Below are 15,478 nucleotides of genomic sequence, written 5' to 3' on the forward strand. Positions count from 1 at the left end.
TCCTCTATGCCTGGGATATGGGGCGGGGGGCAAAGTAGGTAGTGGCCCCACTATGAATCGGGATGGGCTTGTTAGACAGTAGCAGGGTTTGGCACATTTAAAATTGGCAGGGGCAGTGGAAAGATGGTCACACTAACATAGGCTATTTGGAAATGTTTGATTTTGGATATTTTCATGTCTGGATGGTCCGAGGAACAATGATGGGAATGAGAACTAACACACAGGAAGAATACTCCAGAGCAGGTGTTGGGGAAGCATGAAGCCCACCCTGAGGTTCGGGAGTGTGAACGTCTCACAGAAAGGAGCAGTTTTATGAAGATGAAGACAAGATTTCAATAACTCAACAACTTCTAGAGATCTGAGGGTGGTAGACCCCATTTCATGGACCACTCATTGTTAGACCAAAGTGGCCTCTGTGTGCTGCTATTGTTTATAGACAGGAAGCGCCTTGGGGTGATAGTCCCAGAGTCAAGGGAAACACACATTGACAAAGCCAATAGTTTTAGGATGGCATGCTAAGTGCTGCTTCAAATGACTCCATAGACTTCATATCATGACTTCAAGACAACAAATCATCAATGCTCTTGCTTAACTCAGGACAGGCGCATACTTCAAACAAAAATGCAGAGCAAAACAAATAGTATTATTCTGTCAAGCCTTTGCTAACTGGGGCTCTTTCCATTAAATTGGCAGTAGAGGCAATCAATTGAATCTACGGTGTGAAGAGAAGGTTCATCTTTCTGAAAACCACGTTGCTACACACATGCAAGAGGAGGAAATAATGAAACATTACAAAGGTGAATATTCATACCCATGTGCCCTGCGCCATTATCTATCCCAAAAGTCTTTCTCCACTCGGTGTCACTGACATCCATGGGCAAATTCCCAAACATAAATTCAAACCAGGGAAGAAATGAAAGGGTATGAAAATGGAGAAAATAAAGAAGTGTGTCGCTTTGTCTTTTGGCCATGCAAGTATATTGGGGCGGTAGTGTATTTAGCAATGTCACACATACCCTACGTTGGAGAATGAATGTAGCAGTGAAGAGCCCTCGACTGCACCACAGGGACATAGCCACAGCTGGAAAGAGCAAGTGGAAAGAGCCAACAACGACTTCAGACCATTTTACTTGGTCAGACCTGCCCAAGTGGGCATCTGACGCCCTGTCAAGGTGCCAGGGGCAGGTCATGCCATGCCAAACAGTTACTCATTGGTCCCAGAAAGGAATCACTGGGGAGATAAGAAGTGAGATGGGCTCATTTCATAGCCACAAAGCTTTGCTTCGAGGGAACCAGTGCTCACTGCTGCTAATTATGTTTTCAACACATCGCAACCTCCCCGCCACTGGACAAAGGGTGAACATGTTTTTAGACTACCCTCAGGGTGCGGAGATTGTATCTGAACTGTTAGACCTTGTTCGCCATTATGTTCCCCTAGGGCACTGTTAAAAAAAATAAATAATAATAACATTTCGTTTCAATAATCCAGAAAAAATGTTTGCTCCATATTGCTATGCTGGTATGCCAACTAAAGGCCGCATCTCCGACCGAGCCAATCCTTGGCACAGCAAAAGGTGAACACTTTAGCGTTTGCTGGATGGGTATGCTATTTTATCACTGACGAAACACATTTCATGAAACATAATGAGCAAACATTAGCTAAATTCAATACTGAAAACAAAACACCAGTGCACATACAACTCTTTCTTGATGTCCACAGTGTTTGGTGGAGTCTACGCTCGGGAGCTGGTAAAGAGCGTGCGCAGTAAGGGAGAGCTGGAGTTACAGCTCAATGGAGCAAGTCCTTTCGTGAAACTCATGAACTGTATTCTCATTGCATCCAGTAATCTGTGCCTCAGAGCAGAATATAGCTGGTCCCAGAAAAGAAGAAAAAAACCACAAACTGCGTTCAGGACAGTTATGATTAACTGCAGAACATTCCCCTTGGAATTCTGCAGTCAGCTCTGTGGATGCCACATCACACATGCCTTTTTTTGGGCCACACCCCACACCATTTTCCAATTGGAATAGGCACTAAAGTACCTAGTGTGATAGCTCCTACCCTCTCACAGCATGTCGGGTGTGTAGACTGTATCACGAATCTGCTGATTATTTATGTTTGAGCAGGAACATCATTTCACCAAAGTGCCAGGGATAGCAAAAGTGGCATCACATGACCCTTGACCTCTGATGACATCACAGGAAGTGATGTCATGTAACCGTGCCACCAAGTGACATCACAGGAAGTGATGACACGCCACCTTTCACCCCTTGGCAAAACAGGAGGAGGCATCATGTAGCATTGTTCCTAAGTATACTAAGAAAAATATGGTTTTGATATCACTGTAATATGACATAGATTTCATACAAGAATGGATCACCATATGTAGCATTTATCAGTGTGTAGAGGTCCTTATTACCAAATGACTGTGAATGTAAGCAGACGTCCAGCACAACAACCTGGACTATTGTACATCACTCGGGCTAAACTGTAAACAGACAGAGCATCTCAAAGAGGCCTAAACCCCAAAGCGCAGACATACAGTGCCTCCTGCCAAGTGTCTGGCCACAGACTGGGAACAGCAACTGACCAGCACAAGTCCAACCAGAAGACAACCAGAGGCTGTAGCACTTCATGCTTTTACACTTGGACACAAGCACAGGGATTTTCTTGCCAATAATGCACTTTGAACCATTGCACAGCAAACCAATCCCACCAGACACTCAGAGCCTGAATATCCCCCAACCGTTTTCACCTTGGGCACCCCACCATCCACAGAGAGTCACTACAGGCCCACAATCAACAGCTTTATATGTCTGGCACCCGCTACCACCCGCCAACACCTTACACCTCCAATGCTTTGCTCCAACACCTTCATGTTTACACAGTGCCATCATCCAGCAACTTAAGTCTCCAGCATTCTCCAACATCATCAACCTTAAGCAAACTAGCCACTTACGTCTCCAGTACCCTCCTTCAACACTGCAACAGTGTGAGTCTAAATTACCCTCCTCGAACATCTTATATCTGCATTCAATGCATTTCACCTCTCTTACAACACCTCATTACGAGGTTGGAGGTAGCCTTGCTGGTTTTACCGGCAAGGCTACCTCCATACCGGCAAGAAAATCCGGCACCCGCGAATGGGCAATTACCTGGGTATTCCAACCCCGCTGGACCCGGTAATTGCCCTTTCGCGGGCGCCGGTGCCGGTATATCCCCATTCCCATTTCAGCCCCATAGGGCTTTATAGGAATGGGGATGCCTGTAGCACCGGCACCGTTCATAACGGTGTCGGTGCTACAGGCTTGCTGTGAACGCGGGTGCCTTTCATTCTGCCAGGGAAGACCTATAGCAAACACAACTCGGAGTTCGCTGGTCCGGATACGACGGTACCGGCAAACTCGTAATGAGGCCCATATGTCTCAAACACTCTCTCCCAACATCTGGAAGTCACTAGTACATCATCTTAAGTCTCCAGTACCAGCCTCCATAACAATGAGCCTCAAGCAGACACCTCAACCCCAGAGCTGTGCCAGTGGTTATGAAGAATTTGACACTTTCCAGTCATCGCCTTTCTGTTTTGCTTATTTGGTAAAATAGGAGATAGAGGGGAGGGATGTGTTTCAGGGCACATTAATTGCAGATTTTTTTAAACAAAATTTAAATGTGAACAGCAGCAGCAGGTCCATGACATCACCCTTAGAAAAGGTCCATTTTATTATTTTCTTTGGTCCTTTATATGTTGCTTAATGCCAGCCTCCTCACGCTTTTAAGCACTGCAAGAAGAACTGAACCCATTTTGCACTGCATCCTCTTGTTCCCAAAGCAAGTGCGTTGCCCCAGAGCTATCCTTCCAAATATATATTTCTTTTGCTTGAGGAAGCAACAGATGGTTTAGTCCAAAGGCGGGGGTCAACTTCATGCAAATTAATCATCTCAGCCTGCGTCTATCTACATTATTCCAGTGATGCAGGTCTGGCAGATCTCGGTCAGTTCACACAGTGGCGAGGCAGGATTGGTGGCAGAAGCCACTGGGGCACACACCCTCTCATCACAGGCCCAGTGTGGTTCACTGGATGTAAAAAGTAGACAGCGAGAAACACTGATGATATTTGCGTTCATGCTGTGCTGTCACTGAGTACTGCAGGCTGCTCTCACCTATTCCTAGCTAGCTAGACCTAGCCCACATACTCTTCCTGTTGCTACAGTACTGGTTATGAGCTGCACAGCCAGCCCCACCTCTGAACCCAACCATTCAGGCATTCTTCAAAATGGACTGCCATCCTGTTAGAGATGTGGGCTTCATGATTTTTCCTGCATCCCTGTTTTTTCTCTAGCTAACGAGCGCTAGATTCCAGGTGAAAAAAGCTACGCCACATTTTGCAGCACTTACAAACGCCTTTTTTGGGTTCAACACAGATATCTGCTCTTGGCACTGCCTCTTCGTCCAGTGGCTCAGAGGTTTCAAGGATAGGCCTAGGGGTAGCAGAGGAGGAAATTACGTTCCCTCGGATATAGACAGATTCTAAACCAAATGCTGGTATGAACTGGAGTACACCCCAGAAGGCTGCCATAGGCCCCTTTTGCAATGTCTTTCAGCTCTAAATCTCTGAGCCCGGGCATGTGGAGTTCCAATACGGAGTCAGGCTCAAAAATGTTCGGTCATTCTGTAACCATCGAAATTGCTCTCTTTCATTAACCAATCAAATGACGCCTTAGTGCCCGTCCGAGTCTGTGAGCCCATCATCGGAGCCAAATGATCTAATCAGGTTCTGTAATTAGCGAGATTTTCACCAGACCGGGTAAAGATCGCGAGTGGGGCCAGACTGCAGCTCTGTGCGCGGTGTTGCGCGGTGTTGCTGAAGCTCAGTCCACCGGATTTTGCTGTGGGTGATGGCAAATATCCGCTGCGGTGGATGTCGGCATAGGGAAATACAACTTTTTGGTTCACCGCCGTCACCTTGTCCTCTTCGACGGAACTTATCAAAACTTTCCAAGAACACATTGAGGGCCTGCTTTAAAAAAAAATTTTAACAGGGGAAAGTCCCATTGAAAACGTGTGTAAATCAGACCCTAAGTGTAGAGCCTATGGGCCTAATTCGCAGAAGCATTTATAATGACGACCCCATTGGAAACCGCTCTGTGACAACAGGCCCTATAGTTCTTGGGGAAAGTTTTGTGCAGTTATATTTAAAAAAAAAGCGCTAAAGATTATCAGCATTTGAAAAAGTCCTACATTTCCAACTCTGATCTATATATATATATCATACATATAGCTACAAATATCCACAGACATACACAAATATGAACACAGATACATTCACAAACGCCCATCACTCACCAGATCCAGGAATGGCGCCGGATGGTGGGGTGGTCGGCAATGGTCAGCATTCTTCGGCTTGCGTTTTGGCCCCAGACTTCCAAGCTGCGCTCTTGGCCGTTCCTCACTTGCCCAAACCTGCGCTCTCGGAAACGGCTGCCCGAGACCCGCCTTGCATCGCCCCCAGGTCACCTGTCCCCTCTCATTTCAGAACCCGGCTTCCTCAGGTGCGCAGTGGCCCCGGCCGCGTGCCCTCACGCTCGTCACACAGGTGGGACAGGCAATATTCCTGGGAAAACTCGGCTCCCCTTTGCAAAGTCCTAACAATGCCACCTGAAAGCGGCAGGGAGTTTTACAGGCCGGGAACGGCGGGGTCACAAAGAGCTTTCTGTTGTGCCTGGGGCGGTCGGCAGGCAGGCCTGCGTGGCTCCTGCGGCTGGAGTGAAATGGCCCTTCTGCGCCGCGCATCGTGCACGCAGCTGCCTCACCCCCCTGTTGGACTAGTTCTACACGGCTCAGCCTCCCGCGTGACGGCGGGGAGAGCACCTAACTCCCCGGATCAAATTTCCTGCACGACGCGCGGCGCTGCGCAGCGAAGACGACGGACTCCGGGCACATTATTGTTCATTATTTGCGGATTGCCGGGGCGCACGCACGCGGGGAAAGAGATGTCCCTGTTAGAAGGAATATATTATTTAAACCATGTTAAATAATGGAGCAACGTCAGGCGAAAATATACCGGACGGATGGAAAGTTTTGGGCACCCGGTGCGCAGAGGGCAGCCACCCTGCCAGATGGTTTGAAGGCGCGAATGAGAACGGTTACAATGTGAAGTGTAAGGGCCCCCAGGCGCCTACAAGACAAACACTGACAAATAAAAGTGCAAATAAAAAGGACGTTTTCCACTTCATTCCGATTGTGGATTAAGGGCAAATGCGCGCGTGCACAGGGAACCGGTGCCAGAAGGAGGAGAGGTAGCAAAGAAACTTCTGGAAGCAAAGCTCACTAACGACAAATAGGGACACAGTGGGCCTGGTTTACAGACGCGTTTTTCAATGGTAAAACCCCATTGGAAAACACTTTATATATCGGGCCCAGTAAATATATATAGAGATGACACGACCTTTACTTTTAACTACTACCATCACTTCAAAGCGAAGCGTAATCAAACGTTTTCATTTTATATCAATGATTTTAGAAGTCTAGTTCTGGAAGTTGTAATCATTCGTGGTGTTTTTTATTATTTAGTTGATATGTGATAAATACGGTTCAGAAGCTGCTAGAAGGGCACTTCTCGAGTTCCCCATAATATAATGGCAGAGGGCCAGGGTGGAGGGGGGATGGCAGAGGAGGGTTGCAAGTGTTTTCAAGGTTCAACCAAATAGCTTCATCCCAGAGCCCACGCAGCTGGTGAGGAACAGGTTGCACAGAGGGCAGATAACTAGACATTTTAAGAGGCCAACCGAGAGGAAATTGACGACATTAGAAAGTCATACAACCAAGCTGGCCAGGTGAACCGCGATAGGTGCAACTAGGCAGCGAAACGCAGAGACGTCTGTCAGATTGCTATGGTCTGTGATTCGTTCTGAAACGTCAGGTGGTCATGTTCGCTTGTAAGAGTTTGACTTCCTATGTTCCGAGTTTCCAGTTCAGTAATGTATAGTGTCTTACCGGCGGCAGGGCCTTTCACCATTTTCAGTCGGAATGGGCCCAGAGCCTCAGGGGAACCGTCAGCAGCTGCCCCCATGTTGACAGTCTTAATGCACAGCAACATCTTAGTTAAATCAGGGCATTAAACGAGTGCTTTACAGCATCATGGTTACAGCGCTGCCTTTGCTGCCACCCCCACGAAATCCCCTCAGCCTATCGTAGCAACTTTCTTATCACCTCGTTGACTTTTTTCTCTAGCTTCGTCTGAATAATCGCACTTTGTCAGCAAGATGCATGTAAAATAGGTTTTCAGTGGGCATTTAGAGTTTTTTCACTTCTGGCTGGCTCCCTGTCCTTGGGATAATCAGCAGCTATTAACGCGCTGACTGATTTTCTGTCACCATTACGACGTAAGCACCCCCATATTGTGCCACATACTGTTGTCCCAGCTGCAGGCAGGAGGCCACCAGACGTTATGCTGAAATGGGCCCCCGATTGCCCTGACAGATGTTCTGCCAGCTCTGCGTACCACCAATGCATTAGAGGTTAAAACGCGCTGCGCTGCTGCGCAGATCCCTTGGATGCAAATTAGTACGCAACAGTGGCTGACGCCGCTTGTAGACTTCAGCGTGCTACCTGTAGGCTCTGTGCGTGATGCCCGTCACCTTGAAAGTGATTTTCTGTTCCAATGGTAACCAGTGGAGGGATTTCAGTGCAGGTGTTACATGGTCAGTGGTCTTTCGCCCTACAACTGATCTTGCGTCACAGTTTTGGGCCAGTATTAATTGATTCTTGAACTTGTTGGGTGACCCTATGTAGAGGCTGTTGCAATAGCCGACGGGTAGTATAGCTCAGTGGCAACGCGCCTCAGAAGCAAGAAGATGTGGAGCAACACAGGTTCCAATCCCGGGTCTGTGCTTAGAAACCTCTTCGGTATTAAGCGTGTTATAAAAAAAACTATTATTATAATAACAATAAACCAGGCGTAACAGCGCGAGGGCTCGGCCGGGTAGCCGAGCGTCAATATTGAGCCCGTTCATTTTGAAGGTGAGCGCCTTTCACCACAGCGTTCACTAGAGGGGTGGATGATCATGCTCAGTAAATAATATATACCAGGAAGACAGCTCGGAGACAACACTCTCACCTTGGAAGCAAGACAATGTGGAGCAACACAGGTTTGATCCCCGGGTCCATGCTTGGAAACCTCTGGGTTTTAAGCGCATTATAAATAACCAATTACAATTATGACCCCAAACTTCCTAGCGGTATCTGCCAGGTTGAGAGTATTGCACATTAGTGCAGGCCAGTTGAACGGAGGGGGATTTGGACAACCCTTAAAGTGACAGTACCAAAACAGACCTTTCCCCAATAGTTTAGGGGAGTGTATCAAAGTATGCTTACCTATTTACTCATATACAGGGACGCACAATACTCTTATGATCACAACAGAATTACTATAGATAAGATGACATACTCTTTACTGTAAAATCAATGAGTGATTGAGCAAGTCTGCACACGAGTGAATATGGGTTTAGGACACACTCACTGCAAACTCAGTCATCACGCGGTGCCTGGGTGAATTCATGATGTGGATTTGCTGTTCTATATTTGCAGTGCTGCAAGTTAGGCCCTGAGCTTTCTACTCTGTAAGTGCAGCATACGCATCGTCATCCTGGCAGCCAGTGCTCCACAAGCGCCAGTCAAAATGGGGTAATCATAAAAACTCTGTTTATAGCGCTGGGAAGTTGGATGGGCCTGCTTATAGCGCTATACAAGAACACAATACTAGTATTACTATTATTGTAGTTGTAGGTGACCTAATGGGCAAATGGCAGTGCAAAATTAGGCTGACACAAGGGAGGTCATCCAATAAACGGGGCCTGCTGGAGAAGACAGTGAGAATAGCAATTCAGAAATACAGGGTCTAAACATACTAATAAGTAGCTACAAAAATAAAGGTTAATACATTCCCAGCATTGAAAGTTGAGTCATTCTTATATACAATTAATTAAAAAGAAGCGTGCCAGGAAATCATTTGCCAGGTGAACTTTCAAAATATGTTTGGCTAAATGAACACTCCTGTTTACTTTCTCGCTGTACATGGGTAAGTTGTAGGACGCCTCCCCACACGCCATCATTTACATACTTTTGTTTTTTTCTGCACTCCTTTAAAGGGTTTGTCGGGGTAAAAAAAAAGACTGCAGCGCCATCACCTTAGCCTCATATCTCATACCCACTCGGTTCATTCCAGGGCTAGTTGGAGACCCATTGAACGCATTGCAAACTCAATCACCGACAACCTAGAACTACTAACCATTGCAGAGCAAAGTGCTGGAAAGTTACATTATAGGAGAGGACTAACATGCCCTAACAATAGACAATGTGCTTTCCCCGCTTATAGAGAGGGAGTGGGTACCGGCATTCAATGCGTGGGTAGATCAGTGGTCTGCAACCCTCGACCTCTGGACTACAACTTCCATCAGGCCGAGCCATGATAGTTAATGGTCAGGGATGATGGGAGCCGTAGTTCAAAACTTCTGGAGAGCCATAGTTTGCAGGTCGAAGGGATAGGTGAAAAGAATTAGGCGAGTCAGCACGTGCTCTGAATTAGAGGACTGCCAGTGGGGAACGAATAAGGGTGCAATCAGAATAAAAAATGTCCTTTACATTGAATGAACTATTCTACACCACAAGGCAACCCATAACCTTCTCATCACACAGATATACATTGCGTGAGGCAGAAGAACGCAGTCCAGAGCCCAGCACGGGATCCGCGTGTGCTCCTTCACCAAATGATCCATTCGTGTAATTGAGAAAAAGTAAAGGAAACAAGTACAAATAACTCACACAGGCATCTCGCTCTATGTATATTTTTGAGATCTCACAGAAACATCCTAGTGCATTTTCAGTTCCACAGCACACACCTGGGCGCATAACTGCAATTATCACGTTAAGACAGTTGTAGATGTTCCTTCTGATAAGCACCCTGTCTGGCCTGGGGCTGTGCGAAAGTGTTGCTATGCGATTTGCCGTGTTGTCCCAAACAGTCAGTCATTTCCTGCTGACTTTCAACTCTTTGGTTCGGTTGTAGGATTTGCATTTTGCTTGGCGGTTGGTCTCTTTACTGCTGTGTTTCACCGCGGCTACAGGTGCGTTATGTCAGCCAGTACACGGCATTTCAAAGCCCTTGAAAATGCATGAACATGGATGATCTAGTTCCGAGGCATTCCGAAAAGGAATCGGCTCTTTATCGTGCATATCTCCTCTGATCTGACAGAAGCACCACTTTCCCCGAGCTGCTGGCCATTGGCCATCATTGTGATAGTCCTTCTCCCTTGCCCCCTCCACCACCCCCCCCACCAGTACCCCCACCAACAAATCCCATGCATAGGAGGTTACACATACGCTCCTTCCATCTGAGAGACAATTTATTGCATTTTTTAATTTTCTGTCCGCCATACTATAATTTGAAACAAAGATGGCTTTTTCCAATCCATAAGAACTTAAAAATGGTCGCTACGCTCAGGCCATTGAGAATTGGATGGGACCCCAGAGTGACTCTGAGTTATTGGCTCAGTCTCAATAGTTGAAGGAAGCTTGGCCACTAAGAAGGCAATACATGGATTATGAGCTTTCCGGCCATCACATTTGCTATGAAGTTGTCTCTTTTGAAACTGGGTTCCTATGGAATGTTAGCTACTATGCCATTCTGAAATGCTGGAGGCCTGATTTTGATTTTGTATTTTTTGAAAGTGATGAATTTTGTATTGACATATGGATTTTATGGGCTGTATACTGAAATAAATCATTTACATACATACACACATATGCTCCGTCCCCCAGTGAACATACGCACAGGCTGACAGACAGACACGCACACCCAGTATGTCTTTTCTGTTGAACAAATCAAGGCATCTGGGGTACCCCTACAGGAAGCAGGACCCAAAGGTTTCTTGGGGGCGTCTCCAGTCATGAGGAGAAAGACTTTAAAGCTCCACTCTGAAGAGATTCCAAAAGACCATTATTGTAGATGTGACACAAGTGCCAGAACAGGCCGAACCAAGACAGGTCTCTCATTCTTCACGCACTTCACCAAATATGGACAAGAAATCCGCCTGGGCGACCGCACCGTCTCGGAAAAATCTAGGCTTCAAGGATGCATCGAACTACATGTCCCACACATCACCACATTCAGTAGCCAACCTTTCCCTGTCACAAACGCTCGCCCTTTCTCCCTCGGGGTTACTACATGTTGTGCTGTAACATCAATGGAAGACGTAGAAGCCTTGCGTAAGGCTTTCATGCCTTCCATTGACACCACGGCTCATTTTCAATCATTTGTGTGGCAGAGAGAAGGGGCGGTACTCAACATGAGTTTCTGCCGCCTCTCTTCCACCCTGTCATACAAATGCTCCAGCATTTGCACCAGCATGGATTTTCATGCCGGCGCAAATGCTGGAGCTCCCTATGAGGTCCACCAGCATTATGTACCAGCATAAAGCTGGGCGGACTCCATAGGGATCCATTGTAAACACCGCCTGCCATGCGTGTATGGCAGGCGGTGTTTACAATAACAAATAAATGCTTGCATGTCGGACAGCTTTTGTTGTTCATTGTGAACACTGCTTACCATGGGTGCATGGTAAGCAGTGTTCACAATGATAATTATAATTAAACGGTCTCCGACATGGGAGCATTTCGGAGAGCATTGTGCAGTAGCACCTACAGCGTATCAAGTGGTGGATTACTATAATTAATTTCGGGTCCATATAACCAGACAGACTCAAAAAATGTGGCAAAGTACTACTTTATTATCAGTTCAATAAAGTAGGTAAATATGGCAAGCATAACAAGCATAACAAGGCTTTATATCTCAATATACGTCCGCTATGAAGTCGTCCTACGTGGCAAAATAGTAAAAAACTATTGGGCAGAGGGATTGGTTAAGGGAACATATATACCTATAGTTTATCTAGGTGTTAGTAACATCATTGGTTGCCCTTTATCTAGATGGTATGCCTGGAACAACCTCTAACTACGTATGAAACAGATAATAGTAGAATAACAGTAGCAGATTGGCTTCTGCAACAATGTATAGTCCATCATCAAATAGGCCATCCTAATTGGTTGGCACCCTATTCCAGCCTTGGGCATTTAACTTGCTAGCAGCACGTAAGCAAAACGAAACCCAGGTGCAGGGAACAATGTCAGACAACTGCCCACTTGGCTAATTAGCCTACCATCTCTCATCAGTTAGGCCCTAAGCCAAGGCCTCTTCTTTGTTGACCTTGCTGACTGTTCTCTTCTCTGGAACTTTTAAAGGAGTGTAGGTACATTGCTATCTTCATCTGGAGCCTTATGAATAGGCCTTGATTTCTGGTCTTGCATCACATGTGAGGAGACCACGATTTGTCCATTCTCTCCTTTTATATAGTGCTATTTGATTCAATTATACTAGGTGCTATTACTCTGGGTCTCTGGAGAATTTGTTGCTTTGTCTTGCATATGCTTTTTTCATCTTTAACTGTCCAACGCTTGGCACTCGTAGATGTTTACTTCTTTGCTTAATCTAAGATAAATATGTCTTACGTACATAGCTTATCCTCTTTGACTCCTTTTGTAGCTTGCAGTTGCTTCTCACTGTGACATTCTTGATCTTTAACCAAACAAATATTCTTTGTTCTTGCATGAATCTGTATTTCAGTGCCTGGCAGCTCTTATGCCTCAGTCTTTCTCCTCTGGATTTTCAGCTTTCTAATATATGAAACCAACGTCCATCTTCTCAATATGGCTGCTTTACCTACGTTATATTTTCTACTGTAGCAAGCTTCTATGTGTCTCATCTACCTTGCATTTCTGCATATATACATCTACTGAATTTCTTCTTACTTATCTTCTCAGTATAGATGATTTCTTCACATTTCCATGTTTGTTTACTTTGTTACTTCAGTCACATCATTATTCTTTTAGTATTCATATATCGTTTCACTTTACACCTGTCAGACTTTTCATATGGCACTTCTACGTCCAGTGGTGTCTGCAGACTTCCTTCTACCACTTCAATTCGAGGTTACATTTGGTACGATTGTCTGAGCGCATAATGTCTTTCATATCTTCAATACAGTATTTGGACGATACCAGGAGTCATACACAGTGCTTTCTTGTTACTCTTCCAATATGACGGAGGTGAGGGGGCGGTCTCCATGGGTGATGTGCACATCTGCTTCTCTACAGCATTTCATTGCATGCATGGCAAGCGATGCTCACAATCAAAAGTAAACGCTGCCTGACATGTCAGCATGCCAGTCAGCGTTTACTCACTTTACACTGCAGAGTGCAAATGTGAAGAACAAAAGGCAGCATATACGCTGGTATGCCGCTGTTTATCCTTTACATTTGGACCCCAGAGTGCAAATGATGATAATTTGGTGGTGGGGAGCCATTTACATGGCTCTCCACCGCCAAATTACTAATTTGTAGAAAATGAACTCCCATTGGTTCCCAACCGTTTCTCTCTTGTTCCTCTCTGCTCCAACTTGCCATTCCCTTCCTACTTTGGGAGCACTGCTGTATTGTCTTTCCCACTAAGAAGTGACCTTCTACAGGCATGGTCATTCTGTACCCTGGGTCCCATGGAGCGTTGGACTTTTGACATTTGTGCAATAAAGTAATTACACCTCTTTTGGATTTAAATATGCCCCTTTGAACTTAAATATTCCAAGAATCTATTTGGACTCTGACAAAAGCCAATTACTTTGTTTCTATGCCATGGCTGACACAATTGTGGCCTTTTTAAGTGTTTGACAGTAGAAGTAAAAGATCTGGTAATTTAGTGTGTTACCATTCTGCCAAATTCTAGGTTTCGTTTCTGAAACTCTTTTTCCTCTGCTTTTGTGTGGAAGTAAAAACCACCATACAATAGCAGTACCACGTGTGGTAATTACTACAAGCAATAATTAACACACATAGTAAATACCATACACTATGAATCCCTATTAAACTCCAAAAAGGAAATAACAGAAAGGTCCTAATGACGTGGAATCATCCAGACCACTTTGTGCACCCGGTATTTATTGCATGCAGTAATATTAACATAGTTTGCCTGGGCAACCAGAGGTAGTACCACCAAACTCTAAATGAATCCTTAGTCTTTTTTCTTCTTATATTTTTTTTTCTTACCTCTCACTATCAGTCTTTATTTTGTCTTCATTGTACTGTACACGATTATGGGACTAGTATTCACCCATTGTATTTTTTCCTTGACACAATCCTATTGTCACCTTGAGGAAGCATTGCTGCGTGAAACGTTTTTGGGATTGAAAAAACATGTCTTCCATACTTGTGGCCCCACCAGTTGCCTTCTCCAGTAGAACACCCACGAATCTAGTTTAATGGCACTTTTATGACCAACAACAGAACCCTCAGAGCAATCAAGGAGATACAATGCAATCACAGACGGACTAATTTATTTATTTGGTCATTTATACCGCACACCTTACAAATAATAGCTGCTTCAGAGCACTGAGGGTAAAAAGTAGGGGGGGGGGAATGGCAATGTTGGGAAAGGGGCCATGTATGTCCCTGACACAGGGTGATAGCTATATGATGCACTCTTTCTGGGGCCAAGTTGCAAAACAGCAATAGGCACCGAACAGTTCTTTTTTACCCAGTTTCGAAGAAAGGCGACCACTTTGGGAGGTTGAGTTTGTAATGAGCATTTCATATAACCATATTTATTTTGGAGCTCAAGGAAAGTGGTGAATCAAGTAGTATCCCGGGTTTCATTGCAGTATTAACAGGTGTTGGATATTTACTCACAAATTATGGTAAAGCGAAAGGAAACGTGCAAATATTGACAATTGCAAAAAGCAGAATTTCAGATATTGCGCTATTAAGGCAATAGGCTACTGTGCGATAGCCATTCCTGTATATTAAACATTTATTGATGCTCAGTGGAAAGTTGGGTGCGATCAGTCACGTGAGGCCCATGATTTAAATGTCATCTGGTGCTCTTTGCATGATTAGGGAGAAGTTGCGATAGGAGTTTCATGATAGGAGTTTCATGTACGCATTGATGGACCAGGTGCATAACGTGGATCCTTGAGAGGCTCTGCATGATATTGGTTGGGGCTGGAACAGAACTGACCTAGTTGTACTAGAAATGAGTCATCCTGAAGAAACAAAGTGACCCAATTGAGATCATTGACTTTTACTCCTCTGATAATGGCAAATGTGAAGTAGTGGGATTCTGTGGTCTACCGTATGGTACACTGCCAACAGTTAAGACGCAATACCGCTGCTGATTAGTTGTCATCTTTTGTCTATTGGACGTCTTCTCTGATGTTCATAACTCTGGTTTCAGTTCACCTGGGCAGTCCTAACCCTGTTTATTCCTTAGGAAAGAGGGACCTGGACTCAAAGTAAGTTTGGAGTTGGTGAGTTATTTCTCAAGGTTTGAATGGCAGGTTGGCTAATGGGTGGTGGTCGGGCAGGTCTCTGGATTC

At 45.3% G+C, this 15,478-nt stretch overlaps 1 protein-coding gene across 4 annotated transcripts in view; it reads right to left on the reverse strand.

Moving 5' to 3' along the window:
* Positions 1 to 15,478, reverse strand: part of PDE4B (phosphodiesterase 4B) — a 2,420,935-nt gene that overhangs the window by 679,301 nt on the left and 1,726,156 nt on the right. Inside the window, exon 1 of one of the 4 annotated variants that reach the window (XM_069641973.1) lies at positions 5,346 to 5,787. The exons of the other annotated variants lie outside the window; for them this stretch is intronic. Coding sequence (XP_069498074.1) covers positions 5,346 to 5,395 — 50 coding nt within the window. The 5' untranslated portion in view covers positions 5,396 to 5,787. Of the gene's footprint in view, positions 1 to 5,345; positions 5,788 to 15,478 lie in introns of those variants that run through there. 4 annotated transcript variants of the gene reach the window in all.

This window comes from Ambystoma mexicanum, chromosome 1q (genome assembly GCF_040938575.1).
Source record: "Ambystoma mexicanum isolate Mex_15411 chromosome 1q, UKY_AmexF1_1, whole genome shotgun sequence".
Taxonomy (NCBI): domain Eukaryota; kingdom Metazoa; phylum Chordata; class Amphibia; order Caudata; family Ambystomatidae; genus Ambystoma; species Ambystoma mexicanum.